At 51.5% G+C, this 17,330-nt stretch overlaps 1 protein-coding gene across 1 annotated transcript in view; it reads left to right on the top strand.

Annotated features, from left to right (window-relative positions):
- The window catches only part of LOC129829403 (RNA-binding protein 10-like), a 164,548-nt gene that overhangs the window by 142,760 nt on the left and 4,458 nt on the right, over positions 1 to 17,330 (top strand). The window contains exons 20-21 of the mRNA XM_055891084.1: positions 12,902 to 13,090; positions 14,236 to 14,360. Of these exons, the coding sequence (XP_055747059.1) occupies positions 12,902 to 13,090; positions 14,236 to 14,360 (314 nt within the window). The remainder of the gene's footprint in view (positions 1 to 12,901; positions 13,091 to 14,235; positions 14,361 to 17,330) is intronic.

Genomic DNA, 17,330 nt, shown 5'->3' with positions numbered 1-17,330 from the left:
ACGCTGCTCTACTTCCCATTGAGACAGGTAGACCACGCTGCTCTACTTCCCACCCCATTGAGACAGGTAGACCACGCTGCTCTACTTCCCACCCCATTGAGACAGGTAGACCACACTGCTCTACTTCCCACCCCATTGAGACAGGTAGACCACGCTGCTCTACTTCCCACCCCATTGAGACAGGTAGACCACACTGCTCTACTTCTTACCCCATTGAGACAGGTAGACCACGCTGCTCTACTTCCCACCCCATTGAGACAGGTAGACCACACTGCTCTACTTCCCACCCCATTGAGACAGGTAGACCACGCTGCTCTACTTCCCATTGAGACAGGTAGACCTCACTGCTCTACTTCCCATTTAGACAGGTAGACCACGCTGCTCTACTTCCCATTGAGACAGGTAGACCACGCTGCTCTACTTCCCATTGAGACAGGTAGACCACCCTGCTCTACTTCCCATTGAGACAGGTAGACCACACTGCTCTACTTCCCATTGAGACAGGTAGACCACGCTGCTCTACTTCCCACCCCATTGAGACAGGTAGACCACGCTGCTCTACTTCCCACCCCATTGAGACAGGTAGACCACGCTGCTCTACTTCCCATTGAGACAGGTAGACCACGCTGCTCTACTTCCCATTGAGACAGGTAGACCACGCTGCTCTACTTCCCACCCCATTGAGACAGGTAGACCACCCTGCTCTACTTCCCATTGAGACAGGTAGACCACGCTGCTCTACTTCCCATTGAGACAGGTAGACCACGCTGCTCTACTTCCCATTGAGACAGGTAGACCACACTGCTCTACTTCTCACCCCATTGAGACAGGTAGACCACGCTGCTCTACTTCCCATTGAGACAGGTAGACCACACTGCTCTACTTCCCATTGAGACAGGTAGACCACGCTGCTGTACTTCCCATTGAGACAGGTAGACCACACTGCTCTACTTCCCACCCCATTGAGACAGGTAGACCACACTGCTCTACTTCCCATTGAGACAGGTAGACCACCCTGCTCTACTTCTTACCCCATTGAGACAGGTAGACCACGCTGCTCTACTTCCCACCCCATTGAGACAGGTAGACCACACTGCTCTACTTCCCATTGAGACAGGTAGACCACCCTGCTCTACTTCTCACCCCATTGAGACAGGTAGATCACGCTGCTCTACTTCCCACCCCATTGAGACAGGTAGACCACGCTGCTCTACTTCCCATTGAAACAGGTAGACCACGCTGCTCTACTTCCCATTGAGACAGGTAGACCACGCTGCTCTACTTCCCATTGAGACAGGTAGACCACACTGCTCTACTTCCCATTGAGACAGGTAGACCACGCTGCTCTACTTCCCATTGAGACAGGTAGACCACCCTGCTCTACTTCCCACCCCATTGAGACAGGTAGAACACACTGCTCTACTTCCCATTGAGACAGGTAGACCACACTGCTCTACTTCCCATTGAGACAGGTAGACCACACTGCTCTACTTCCCACCCCATTGAGACAGGTAGACCACGCTGCTCTACTTCCCATTGAGACAGGTAGACCACGCTGCTCTACTTCCCATTGAGACAGGTAGACCACGCTGCTCTACTTCCCATTGAGACAGGTAGACCACGCTGCTCTACTTCCCATTGAGACAGGTAGACCACCCTGCTCTACTTCCCATTGAGACAGGTAGACCACGCTGCTCTACTTCCCACCCCATTGAGACAGGTAGACCACGCTGCTCTACTTCCCACCCCATTGAGACAGGTAGACCACGCTGCTCTACTTCCCACCCCATTGAGACAGGTAGACCACACTGCTCTACTTCCCACCCCATTGAGACAGGTAGACCACGCTGCTCTACTTCCCACCCCATTGAGACAGGTAGACCACACTGCTCTTCTTCCCACCCCATTGAGACAGGTAGACCACGCTGCTCTACTTCCCATTGAGACAGGTAGACCACGCTGCTCTACTTCCCATTGAGACAGGTAGACCACGCTGCTCTACTTCCCATTGAGACAGGTAGACCACCCTGCTCTACTTCCCATTGAGACAGGTAGACCACACTGCTCTACTTCCCATTGAGACAGGTAGACCACGCTGCTCTACTTCCCACCCCATTGAGACAGGTAGACCACGCTGCTCTACTTCCCACCCCATTGAGACAGGTAGACCACCCTGCTCTACTTCCCATTGAGACAGGTAGACCACGCTGCTCTACTTCCCATTGAGACAGGTAGACCACGCTGCTCTACTTCCCATTGAGACAGGTAGACCACACTGCTCTACTTCCCATTGAGACAGGTAGACCACGCTGCTGTACTTCCCATTGAGACAGGTAGACCACACTGCTCTACTTCCCACCCCATTGAGACAGGTAGACCACACTGCTCTACTTCCCATTGAGACAGGTAGACCACCCTGCTCTACTTCTCACCCCATTGAGACAGGTAGACCACGCTGCTCTACTTCCCATTGAGACAGGTAGACCACGCTGCTCTACTTCCCACCCCATTGAGACAGGTAGAACACACTGCTCTACTTCCCATTGAGACAGGTAGACCACACTGCTCTACTTCCCATTGAGACAGGTAGACCACACTGCTCTACTTCCCACCCCATTGAGACAGGTAGACCACGCTGCTCTACTTCCCATTGAGACAGGTAGACCACCCTGCTCTACTTCCCATTGAGACAGGTAGACCACGCTGCTCTACTTCCCACCCCATTGAGACAGGTAGAACACACTGCTCTACTTCCCACCCCATTGAGACAGGTAGACCACACTGCTCTACTTCCCATTGAGACAGGTAGACCACACTGCTCTACTTCCAACCCCATTGAGACAGGTAGACCACACTGCTCTACTTCCCACCCCATTGAGACAGGTAGACCACACTGCTCTACTTCCCACCCCATTGAGACAGGTAGAACACACTGCTCTACTTCCCACCCCATTGAGACAGGTAGACCACACTGCTCTACTTCTCACCCCATTGAGACAGGTAGACCACGCTGCTCTACTTCCCATTGAGACAGGTAGACCACACTGCTCTACTTCCCACCCCATTGAGACAGGTAGACCACGCTGCTCTACTTCCCACCCCATTGAGACAGGTAGACCACACTGCTCTACTTCCCATTGAGACAGGTAGACCACACTGCTCTACTTCCCACCCCATTGAGACAGGTAGACCACGCTGCTCTACTTCCCATTGAGACAGGTAGACCACGCTGCTCTACTTCCCATTGAGACAGGTAGACCACCCTGCTCTACTTCCCACCCCATTGAGACAGGTAGACCACCCTGCTCTACTTCCCACCCCATTGAGACAGGTAGACCACGCTGCTCTACTTCCCATTGAGACAGGTAGAACACACTGCTCTACTTCCCACCCCATTGAGACAGGTAGACCACCCTGCTCTACTTCCCACCCCATTGAGACAGGTAGACCACGCTGCTCTACTTCCCACCCCATTGAGACAGGTAGACCACGCTGCTCTACTTCCCATTGAGACAGGTAGACCACCCTGCTCTACTTCCCATTGAGACAGGTAGACCACACTGCTCTACTTCCCATTGAGACAGGTAGACCACGCTGCTCTACTTCCCAACCCCATTGAGACAGGTAGACCACACTGCTCTACTTCCCATTGAGACAGGTAGACCACACTGCTCTACTTCCCATTGAGACAGGTAGACCACACTGCTCTACTTCCCATTGAGACAGGTAGACCACACTGCTCTACTTCCCATTGAGACAGGTAGACCACACTGCTCTACTTCCCATTGAGACAGGTAGACCACACTGCTCTACTTCCCATTGAGACAGGTAGACCACACTGCTCTACTTCCCATTGAGACAGGTAGACCACACTGCTCTACTTCCCATTGAGACAGGTAGACCACGCTGCTCTACTTCCCATTGAGACAGGTAGACCACCCTGCTCTACTTCCCACCCCATTGAGACAGGTAGACCACCCTGCTCTACTTCCCACCCCATTGAGACAGGTAGACCACCCTGCTCTACTTCCCATTGAGACAGGTAGACCACCCTGCTCTACTTCCCATTGAGACAGGTAGACCACCCTGCTCTACTTCCCACCCCATTGAGACAGGTAGACCACGCTGCTCTACTTCCTACCCCATTGAGACAGGTAGACCACACTGCTCTACTTCCTACCCCATTGAGACAGGTAGACCACCCTGCTCTACTTCCCACCCCATTGAGACAGGTAGACCCACGCTGCTCTACTTCCCATTGAGACAGGTAGACCACACTGCTCTACTTCCCACCCCATTGAGACAGGTAGACCACGCTGCTCTACTTCCCATTGAGACAGGTAGACCACACTGCTCTACTTCCCATTGAGACAGGTAGACCACGCTGCTCTACTTCCCATTGAGACAGGTAGACCACGCTGCTCTACTTCCCACCCCATTGAGACAGGTAGACCACCCTGCTCTACTTCCCATTGAGACAGGTAGACCACGCTGCTCTACTTCCCATTGACACAGGTAGGCCACGCTGCTCTACTTCCCACCCCATTGAGACAGGTAGACCACACTGCTCTACTTCCCATTGAGACAGGTAGACCACACTGCTCTACTTCCCATTGAGACAGGTAGACCACGCTGCTCTACTTCCCATTGAGACAGGTAGACCACCCTGCTCTACTTCCCATTGAGACAGGTAGACCACGCTGCTCTACTTCCCATTGAGACAGGTAGACCACGCTGCTCTACTTCCCATTGAGACAGGTAGACCACGCTGCTCTACTTCCCACCCCATTGAGACAGGTAGACCACACTGCTCTACTTCCCATTGAGACAGGTAGACCACGCTGCTCTACTTCCCACCCCATTGAGACAGGTAGACCACCCTGCTCTACTTCCCATTGAGACAGGTAGACCACCCTGCTCTACTTCCCATTGAGACAGGTAGACCACGCTGCTCTACTTCCCATTGAGACAGGTAGACCACCCTGCTCTACTTCCCACCCCATTGAGACAGGTAGACCACCCTGCTCTACTTCCCATTGAGACAGGTAGACCACACTGCTCTACTTCCCATTGAGACAGGTAGACCACCCTGCTCTACTTCCCATTGAGACAGGTAGACCACGCTGCTCTACTTCCCATTGAGACAGGTAGACCACCCTGCTCTACTTCCCACCCCATTGAGACAGGTAGACCACCCTGCTCTACTTCCCATTGAGACAGGTAGACCACGCTGCTCTACTTCCCACCCCATTGAGACAGGTAGACCACACTGCTCTACTTCCCACCCCATTGAGACAGGTAGACCACACTGCTCTACTTCCCACCCCATTGAGACAGGTAGACCACACTGCTCTACTTCCCACCCCATTGAGACAGGTAGACCACACTGCTCTACTTCCCACCCCATTGAGACAGGTAGACCACACTGCTCTACTTCCCATTGAGACAGGTAGACCACGCTGCTCTACTTCCCACCCCATTGAGACAGGTAGACCACGCTGCTCTACTTCCCATTGAGACAGGTAGACCACACTGCTCTACTTCCCACCCCATTGAGACAGGTAGACCACCCTGCTCTACTTCCCATTGAGACAGGTAGACCACACTGCTCTACTTCCCACCCCATTGAGACAGGTAGACCACACTGCTCTACTTCCCACCCCATTGAGACAGGTAGACCACGCTGCTCTACTTCCCACCCCATTGAGACAGGTAGACCACACTGCTCTACTTCCCATTGAGACAGGTAGACCACACTGCTCTACTTCCCACCCCATTGAGACAGGTAGACCACGCTGCTCTACTTCCCACCCCATTGAGACAGGTAGACCACACTGCTCTACTTCCCATTGAGACAGGTAGACCACGCTGCTCTACTTCCCATTGAGACAGGTAGACCACACTGCTCTACTTCCCACCCCATTGAGACAGGTAGACCACACCGCTCTACTTCCCACCCCATTGAGACAGGTAGACCACGCTGCTCTACTTCCCACCCCATTGAGACAGGTAGACCACCCTGCTCTACTTCCCACCCCATTGAGACAGGTAGACCACCCTGCTCTACTTCCCACCCCATTGAGACAGGTAGACCACACTGCTTTACTTCCCACCCCATTGAGACAGGTAGACCACGCTGCTCTACTTCCCATTGAGACAGGTAGACCACACTGCTCTACTTCCCATTGAGACAGGTAGACCACGCTGCTCTACTTCCCATTGAGACAGGTAGACCACCCTGCTCTACTTCCCACCCCATTGAGACAGGTAGACCACCCTGCTCTACTTCCCATTGAGACAGGTAGACCACGCTGCTCTACTTCCCACCCCATTGAGACAGGTAGACCACGCTGCTCTACTTCCCATTGAGACAGGTAGACCACACTGCTCTACTTCCCATTGAGACAGGTAGACCACACTGCTCTACTTCCCATTGAGACAGGTAGACCACGCTGCTCTACTTCCCACCCCATTGAGACAGGTAGACCACACTGCTCTACTTCCCACCCCATTGAGACAGGTAGACCACGCTGCTCTACTTCCCACCCCATTGAGACAGGTAGACCACACTGCTCTACTTCCCACCCCATTGAGACAGGTAGACCACGCTGCTCTACTTCCCACCCCATTGAGACAGGTAGACCACCCTGCTCTACTTCCCATTGAGACAGGTAGACCACGCTGCTCTACTTCCCATTGAGACAGGTAGACCACGCTGCTCTACTTCCCATTGAGACAGGTAGACCACACTGCTCTACTTCCCATTGAGACAGGTAGACCACGCTGCTGTACTTCCCATTGAGACAGGTAGACCACACTGCTCTACTTCCCACCCCATTGAGACAGGTAGACCACACTGCTCTACTTCCCATTGAGACAGGTAGACCACCCTGCTCTACTTCTCACCCCATTGAGACAGGTAGACCACGCTGCTCTACTTCCCATTGAGACAGGTAGACCACGCTGCTCTACTTCCCACCCCATTGAGACAGGTAGAACACACTGCTCTACTTCCCATTGAGACAGGTAGACCACACTGCTCTACTTCCCATTGAGACAGGTAGACCACACTGCTCTACTTCCCACCCCATTGAGACAGGTAGACCACGCTGCTCTACTTCCCATTGAGACAGGTAGACCACCCTGCTCTACTTCCCATTGAGACAGGTAGACCACGCTGCTCTACTTCCCACCCCATTGAGACAGGTAGAACACACTGCTCTACTTCCCACCCCATTGAGACAGGTAGACCACACTGCTCTACTTCCCATTGAGACAGGTAGACCACACTGCTCTACTTCCAACCCCATTGAGACAGGTAGACCACACTGCTCTACTTCCCACCCCATTGAGACAGGTAGACCACACTGCTCTACTTCCCACCCCATTGAGACAGGTAGAACACACTGCTCTACTTCCCACCCCATTGAGACAGGTAGACCACACTGCTCTACTTCTCACCCCATTGAGACAGGTAGACCACGCTGCTCTACTTCCCATTGAGACAGGTAGACCACACTGCTCTACTTCCCACCCCATTGAGACAGGTAGACCACGCTGCTCTACTTCCCACCCCATTGAGACAGGTAGACCACACTGCTCTACTTCCCATTGAGACAGGTAGACCACACTGCTCTACTTCCCACCCCATTGAGACAGGTAGACCACGCTGCTCTACTTCCCATTGAGACAGGTAGACCACGCTGCTCTACTTCCCATTGAGACAGGTAGACCACCCTGCTCTACTTCCCACCCCATTGAGACAGGTAGACCACCCTGCTCTACTTCCCACCCCATTGAGACAGGTAGACCACGCTGCTCTACTTCCCATTGAGACAGGTAGAACACACTGCTCTACTTCCCACCCCATTGAGACAGGTAGACCACCCTGCTCTACTTCCCACCCCATTGAGACAGGTAGACCACGCTGCTCTACTTCCCACCCCATTGAGACAGGTAGACCACGCTGCTCTACTTCCCATTGAGACAGGTAGACCACCCTGCTCTACTTCCCATTGAGACAGGTAGACCACACTGCTCTACTTCCCATTGAGACAGGTAGACCACGCTGCTCTACTTCCCAACCCCATTGAGACAGGTAGACCACACTGCTCTACTTCCCATTGAGACAGGTAGACCACACTGCTCTACTTCCCATTGAGACAGGTAGACCACACTGCTCTACTTCCCATTGAGACAGGTAGACCACACTGCTCTACTTCCCATTGAGACAGGTAGACCACACTGCTCTACTTCCCATTGAGACAGGTAGACCACACTGCTCTACTTCCCATTGAGACAGGTAGACCACACTGCTCTACTTCCCATTGAGACAGGTAGACCACACTGCTCTACTTCCCATTGAGACAGGTAGACCACGCTGCTCTACTTCCCATTGAGACAGGTAGACCACCCTGCTCTACTTCCCACCCCATTGAGACAGGTAGACCACCCTGCTCTACTTCCCACCCCATTGAGACAGGTAGACCACCCTGCTCTACTTCCCATTGAGACAGGTAGACCACCCTGCTCTACTTCCCATTGAGACAGGTAGACCACCCTGCTCTACTTCCCACCCCATTGAGACAGGTAGACCACGCTGCTCTACTTCCTACCCCATTGAGACAGGTAGACCACACTGCTCTACTTCCTACCCCATTGAGACAGGTAGACCACCCTGCTCTACTTCCCACCCCATTGAGACAGGTAGACCACGCTGCTCTACTTCCCATTGAGACAGGTAGACCACACTGCTCTACTTCCCACCCCATTGAGACAGGTAGACCACGCTGCTCTACTTCCCATTGAGACAGGTAGACCACACTGCTCTACTTCCCATTGAGACAGGTAGACCACGCTGCTCTACTTCCCATTGAGACAGGTAGACCACGCTGCTCTACTTCCCACCCCATTGAGACAGGTAGACCACCCTGCTCTACTTCCCATTGAGACAGGTAGACCACGCTGCTCTACTTCCCATTGAGACAGGTAGGCCACGCTGCTCTACTTCCCACCCCATTGAGACAGGTAGACCACACTGCTCTACTTCCCATTGAGACAGGTAGACCACACTGCTCTACTTCCCATTGAGACAGGTAGACCACGCTGCTCTACTTCCCATTGAGACAGGTAGACCACCCTGCTCTACTTCCCATTGAGACAGGTAGACCACGCTGCTCTACTTCCCATTGAGACAGGTAGACCACGCTGCTCTACTTCCCATTGAGACAGGTAGACCACGCTGCTCTACTTCCCACCCCATTGAGACAGGTAGACCACACTGCTCTACTTCCCATTGAGACAGGTAGACCACGCTGCTCTACTTCCCACCCCATTGAGACAGGTAGACCACCCTGCTCTACTTCCCATTGAGACAGGTAGACCACCCTGCTCTACTTCCCATTGAGACAGGTAGACCACGCTGCTCTACTTCCCATTGAGACAGGTAGACCACCCTGCTCTACTTCCCACCCCATTGAGACAGGTAGACCACCCTGCTCTACTTCCCATTGAGACAGGTAGACCACACTGCTCTACTTCCCATTGAGACAGGTAGACCACCCTGCTCTACTTCCCATTGAGACAGGTAGACCACGCTGCTCTACTTCCCACCCCATTGAGACAGGTAGACCACACTGCTCTACTTCCCACCCCATTGAGACAGGTAGAATACACTGCTCTACTTCCCACCCCATTGAGACAGGTAGACCACACTGCTCTACTTCCCACCCCATTGAGACAGGTAGACCACACTGCTCTACTTCCCATTGAGACAGGTAGACCACGCTGCTCTACTTCCCACCCCATTGAGACAGGTAGACCACGCTGCTCTACTTCCCATTGAGACAGGTAGACCACACTGCTCTACTTCCCATTGAGACAGGTAGACCACACTGCTCTACTTCCCATTGAGACAGGTAGACCACCCTGCTCTACTTCCCACCCCATTGAGACAGGTAGACCACCCTGCTCTACTTCCCATTGAGACAGGTAGACCACACTGCTCTACTTCCCACCCCATTGAGACAGGTAGACCACACTGCTCTACTTCCCACCCCATTGAGACAGGTAGACCACACTGCTCTACTTCCCACCCCATTGAGACAGGTAGAATACACTGCTCTACTTCCCACCCCATTGAGACAGGTAGACCACACTGCTCTACTTCCCACCCCATTGAGACAGGTAGACCACACTGCTCTACTTCCCATTGAGACAGGTAGACCACGCTGCTCTACTTCCCACCCCATTGAGACAGGTAGACCACGCTGCTCTACTTCCCATTGAGACAGGTAGACCACACTGCTCTACTTCCCACCCCATTGAGACAGGTAGACCACCCTGCTCTACTTCCCATTGAGACAGGTAGACCACACTGCTCTACTTCCCACCCCATTGAGACAGGTAGACCACACTGCTCTACTTCCCACCCCATTGAGACAGGTAGACCACGCTGCTCTACTTCCCACCCCATTGAGACAGGTAGACCACACTGCTCTACTTCCCATTGAGACAGGTAGACCACACTGCTCTACTTCCCACCCCATTGAGACAGGTAGACCACGCTGCTCTACTTCCCACCCCATTGAGACAGGTAGACCACACTGCTCTACTTCCCATTGAGACAGGTAGACCACACTGCTCTACTTCCCATTGAGACAGGTAGACCACGCTGCTCTACTTCCCATTGAGACAGGTAGACCACACTGCTCTACTTCCCACCCCATTGAGACAGGTAGACCACACTGCTCTACTTCCCATTGAGACAGGTAGACCACGCTGCTCTACTTCCCATTGAGACAGGTAGACCACACTGCTCTACTTCCCACCCCATTGAGACAGGTAGACCACACCGCTCTACTTCCCACCCCATTGAGACAGGTAGACCACGCTGCTCTACTTCCCACCCCATTGAGACAGGTAGACCACCCTGCTCTACTTCCCACCCCATTGAGACAGGTAGACCACCCTGCTCTACTTCCCACCCCATTGAGACAGGTAGACCACACTGCTTTACTTCCCACCCCATTGAGACAGGTAGACCACGCTGCTCTACTTCCCATTGAGACAGGTAGACCACACTGCTCTACTTCCCATTGAGACAGGTAGACCACGCTGCTCTACTTCCCATTGAGACAGGTAGACCACCCTGCTCTACTTCCCACCCCATTGAGACAGGTAGACCACCCTGCTCTACTTCCCATTGAGACAGGTAGACCACGCTGCTCTACTTCCCACCCCATTGAGACAGGTAGACCACGCTGCTCTACTTCCCATTGAGACAGGTAGACCACACTGCTCTACTTCCCATTGAGACAGGTAGACCACGCTGCTCTACTTCCCACCCCATTGAGACAGGTAGACCACGCTGCTCTACTTCCCACCCCATTGAGACAGGTAGACCACACTGCTCTACTTCCAACCCCATTGAGACAGGTAGACCACGCTGCTCTACTTCCCATTGAGACAGGTAGACCACGCTGCTCTACTTCCCATTGAGACAGGTAGACCACCCTGCTCTACTTCCCACCCCATTGAGACAGGTAGACCACGCTGCTCTACTTCCCACCCCATTGAGACAGGTAGACCACCCTGCTCTACTTCCCACCCCATTGAGACAGGTAGACCACGCTGCTCTACTTCCCACCCCATTGAGACAGGTAGACCACCCTGCTCTACTTCCCACCCCATTGAGACAGGTAGACCACGCTGCTCTACTTCCCATTGAGACAGGTAGACCACGCTGCTCTACTTCCCACCCCATTGAGACAGGTAGACCACACTGCTCTACTTCCCACCCCATTGAGACAGGTAGACCACACTGCTCTACTTCCCACCCCATTGAGACAGGTAGACCACGCTGCTCTACTTCTCACCCCATTGAGACAGGTAGACCACACTGCTCTACTTCCCACCCCATTGAGACAGGTAGACCACGCTGCTCTACTTCTCACCCCATTGAGACAGGTAGACCACGCTGCTCTACTTCCCACCCCATTGAGACAGGTAGACCACACTGCTCTACTTCCCACCCCATTGAGACAGGTAGACCACACTGCTCTACTTCCCACCCCATTGAGACAGGTAGACCACGCTGCTCTACTTCCCATTGAGACAGGTAGACCACACTGCTCTACTTCCCATTGAGACAGGTAGACCACACTGCTCTACTTCCCATTGAGACAGGTAGACCACGCTGCTCTACTTCCCATTTAGACAGGTAGACCACGCTGCTCTACTTCCCATTGAGACAGGTAGACCACGCTGCTCTACTTCCCATTGAGACAGGTAGACCACGCTGCTCTACTTCCCATTGAGACAGGTAGACCACGCTGCTCTACTTCCCATTGAGACAGGTAGACCACGCTGCTCTACTTCCCACCCCATTGAGACAGGTAGACCACGCTGCTCTACTTCCCATTGAGACAGGTAGACCACGCTGCTCTACTTCCCATTGAGACAGGTAGACCACGCTGCTCTACTTCCCACCCCATTGAGACAGGTAGACCACCCTGCTCTACTTCCCACCCCATTGAGACAGGTAGACCACGCTGCTCTACTTCCCATTGAGACAGGTAGACCACGCTGCTCTACTTCCCATTTAGACAGGTAGACCACGCTGCTCTACTTCCCATTGAGACAGGTAAACCACGCTGCTCTACTTCCCACCCCATTGAGACAGGTAGACCACACTGCTCTACTTCCCATTGAGACAGGTAGACCACGCTGCTCTACTTCCCACCCCATTGAGACAGGTAGACCACACTGCTCTACTTCCCACCCCATTGAGACAGGTAGACCACGCTGCTCTACTTCCCATTGAGACAGGTAGAACACACTGCCTCCCCTCTTTTTCTTTCTCTTCTGTCTCTCACTTCACCGTTTTCTTCTCCCACCGTAGCGCTCCCCTCCTCAGGTGCAGGGTTTGGTTCCGGCCTACAGCGGCGAGACGGACAGCGAGGGAGAGGAGGGAGGAGAGAAGGATGAGAGGATGACAGACTGGGCTAAGCTAGCCTGTCTGCTGTGTAGGAGACAGTTCCCCAGCAAGGAGGCTCTGATACGACACCAACAGCTCTCTGAGCTACACAAGGTGCTTATAACATGCCTACGGAGTAACATAACACAGACATGAAGCCACAATGTAATCTTTTACTAATAACTATGTAATAAGACATTTTCCAAAGTGGGGGTTGACTTCCATATAATGCCTAAACTGAAGTCGTTACGGTGAAGCTGTGTCTTTGATGTGAAAGGAGGTGATCCACAGGTGATCCACAGGTGATCCACAGGTGATCCACAGGTGATCCATAGGAGTTCCACAGCCGTCCTACTTGAACTTTTTTTTTATCCCTTTTTCTCCCCAATTTTGTGGCATCCAATTGGTAGTTACAGTCTTGTCTCGTCGCTGCAACTCTCGTACGGACTCTGGAGAGGCGAAGGTCGAGAGCCGTGCGTTCTCCGAAACACGACCCAACCGAGCCGCACTGCTTCTTGACACAACGCAAGCTTAACCCGGAAGCCAGGCGTACCAACGTGTCGGAGGAAACACAGTACACCTGGCGACCGTGTCAGCGTGCACTGCAGCCCGGCCCGCCACAACGAGTCGCTAGAGCGCGATGGGGCAAGGACATCCCTACCGGCCAAACCCTCCCCTAACCCGGACGACGCTGGGCCAATTGTGCGCCGCCCCATGGGCCTCCCGGTCGCAGACGACTACGACAGAGCCTGGACTCGAACCCAGAATCTCTGGTGGCACAGCTAGCACTGCGATGCAGTGCCTTAGACCACTGCTCCACCCAGGAGGCCGTCCCACTTTATCTTGACTGTTAATCTGCCGTGACCTTTAGCCTTCAGTTTAACCCCGTGACCTTTAGCCTTCAGTTTAACCCCGTGACCTTTATCTTGACTGTTAATCTGCCGTGACCTTTAGCCTTCAGTTTAACCCCGTGACCTTTATCTTGACTGTTAATCTGCCGTGACCTTTAGCCTTCAGTTTAACCCCGTGACCCCTATCCGAGTGGGGTATTCCGGACAAACAGGATTATTAAATCAACCCTATGACTCGAGGTATTTTCTAGTTGATTAAGAAAGCTGCTGTTTCTGTTTCCTTAGTTGTTGATGTCCACAGTCAGTTAAACCTCGTCACTTTTGTTAGGAGGCTCATTGATCCAGCTTTCTGGAACATTGAACCTTTGACCTCTGACTAACCTTTAACCTCTTCATCTCCTCCCTCAGCAAAACCTGGAGCAGCGGAGGTCACAGCAAGAGGGGGGTATAGGGGAGGGGGCGGGGGAGGGGAAAGACAAAGGAGGGCCGTCTACAGAGCCACCGGACCCCAAGAAGAGGAAGTACAGCCCCCTGTAAGCACTGCTGTCTTATACACACACACACACACACACACACACACACACACACACACACACACACACACACACACACACACACACACACACACACACACACATACACACACACACACACACATACACACACACACACACACACACACACACGGCGCCGGAGAAGAAGGCTGACATTTTACGTGTTCCAATCCAATTGTGTTTTTTCGTTCGTTTCTTTGCGTTGTCTGTAACTTATTTCATACATAATGTTGCCGCTACCGTCTCTTATGACCAAAAATAACTTCTGGACATCAGAACAGCGATTATTCACCACGATCTGGCAGAATCATTTTTTTCAATTTAACGAGTCCAACGAGCCTGAAGTTGTTACGGCTGTCGTCTTCCTCCTCCTCGGACGAGGAGAGGAGAGAAGGATCGGAGGACCAATACGCAGCAAGGTATGATGACATAATGTAATTTATTGAAAGACGAACACGAACACGAAAACACTTGGAAAATTACAAAATAAGAAAACGACGTAGACGAAACCTGAACATGGAACTTACATAACTACACGCAGAACTCACGGACAGGAACAGACTACATCAAACGAACGAACAGCCAAAACAGTCCCGTGTGGTGCACATACACAGACACGAAAGACACAGGAGAAAACCACCCACAAACAAACAGTGAGAACAACCTACCTTAATATGACTCTCAATCAGAGGAAATGCAAAACACCTGCCTCTAATTGAGAGCCATACCAGGCAACCCTTTAACCCAACATAGAAACACCACACATAGAAATGCCCACCCAGCTCACGCCCTGACCAATAAACACATACAAAACAAGAGAAAACGGGTCAGGAACGTGACAGAAGTGAATGACATACCGCTCTCCCAGGAAAAGGCCCAGATCCCCGTCGTTTGCGTGAAAATAAGGCAGAGAAAAATGGGCCAGAGGGTGGGAATTCGTAGGAGATCGGCTAAAAAAGGATTCTGCCAGTTGGAAGTTTACAAGTCATTAAAACTCGTTTTTCAAACACTCCACAAATGTCTTGTTAACAAACTATAGTTTTGGAAAGTCGGTTAGGACATCTACTAATAATTTTTCCAACAATTGTTTACAGACAGATTATTTCACTTATAATTCACTGTATCACAATTCCAGTGGGTCAGAAGTTTACATACACTAAGTTGACTGTGCCTTTAAACAGCTTGGAAAATTCCAGAAAATTATGTCATGGCTTTAGAAGCTTCTGATAGGCTAATTGACATCATTTGAGTCAATTGGAGGTGTACCTCTGGATGTATTTCAAGGTCTACCTTCAAACTCAGTGCCTTTTTACTTGACATCATGGGAAAATCAAAAGAAATCAGCCAAGACCTCAGAAAAACAATTGTAGACCTCCACAAGTCTGGTTCATCCTTGGGAGCAATTTCCAAACGCCTGAAGGTACCACATTCATCTGTACAAACAATAGTACGCAAGTATAAACACCATGGGACCATGCAGCCGTCATACCGCTCAGGAAGGAGACGCGTTCTGTCTCCTAGAGATGAACGTACTTTGGTGCGAAAAGTGCAAATCAATCCCAGAACAACAGCAAGGGACCTTGTGAAGATGCTGGAGGAAACGGGTACAAAAGTATCTATATCCACAGTAAAACGAGTGCTATATCGACATAACCTGAAGGGCCACTCAGCAAGGAAGAAGCCACTGCTCCAAAACCACCATTAAAAATCCAGACTACAGTTTGCAACTGCACATGGGAGACAAAGATCGTACTTTTTGGAGAAATGTCCTCTGGTCTGATGAAACAAAAATAGAACTGTTTGGCCATAATGACCATCGTTATGTTTGGAGGAAAAAGGGTGAGGCTTGCAAGCCGAAGAACACCATCCCAACCGTGAAGCACGGGGGTGGCAGCATCATGTTGTGGGGGTGCTTTGCTGCAGGAGGGACTGGTGCATTTCACAAAATAGATGGCATCATGAGGGAGGGAAATTATGTGGACATATTGAAGCAACATCTCAAGACATCAGTCAGGAAGTTAAAGCTTGGTCGCAAATGGGTCTTCCAAATGGACAATGACCCCAAGCAATACTTCCAAAGTTGTGGCAAAATGGCTTAAAGGACAACAATGTCAAGGTACTGGATTGGCCATCACAAAGCCCTGACCTCAATCCTATAGAAAATTTGTGGGCAGAACTGAAAAAGCGTGTGCGAGCAAGGAGGCCTACAAACCCGACTCAGTTACACCTGCTCTATCAGGAGCAATGGGCCAAAATTCACCCAATTTATTGTGGGAAGCTTGTGGAAGGCTACCCAAAACGTTTGATCCAAGTTAAACAATTTAAAAGCAATGCTACCAAATACTAATTGCGTGTATGTAAACTTCTGACCCACTGGGAATGTGATGAAAGAAATAAAAGCTGAAATAAATCATTCTCTCTACTATTATTCTGACATTTCACATTCTAAAAATAAAGTGGTGATCCTAACTGACCTTAGACAGGGAATTTTTACTATGATTAAATGTCAGGAATTGTAAAAAACTGAGTTTAAATGTATTTAGCTAAGGTGTATGTAAACTTCCGACTTCAACTGTACACACACGCATACACACACACACACACACAGACACACAGACACACACAAACTCAGCCAACACATGCACACACACACACACACACACACACACACACACAGACACACAGACACACACAAACTCAGCCAACACATGCACACATAGACAAACTGCCACACCTAACACATTCTCTCCCTCTCTCTTCTCCCAATTTTCCCTCTTCCTCTTTTCTCCCCTTCCCCGGTCTGTCTGTCTGTCTGTCTGTCTGTCTGTCTGTCTGTCTGTCTGTCTGTCTGTCTGCCTGCTGCCTGCCTGCCTGCCTGTCTGTCTGTCTGTCTGTCTGTCTGTCTGTCTGTCTGCCTGCCTGCCTATATGTCTGTCTGTCTGTCTGCCT

This window comes from Salvelinus fontinalis, chromosome 31 (assembly GCF_029448725.1).
Source record: "Salvelinus fontinalis isolate EN_2023a chromosome 31, ASM2944872v1, whole genome shotgun sequence".
Lineage (NCBI taxonomy): Eukaryota > Metazoa > Chordata > Actinopteri > Salmoniformes > Salmonidae > Salvelinus > Salvelinus fontinalis.
Note: the sequence above shows the minus strand (reverse complement) of the source record. Positions and strands in the feature narration are given on the sequence as shown.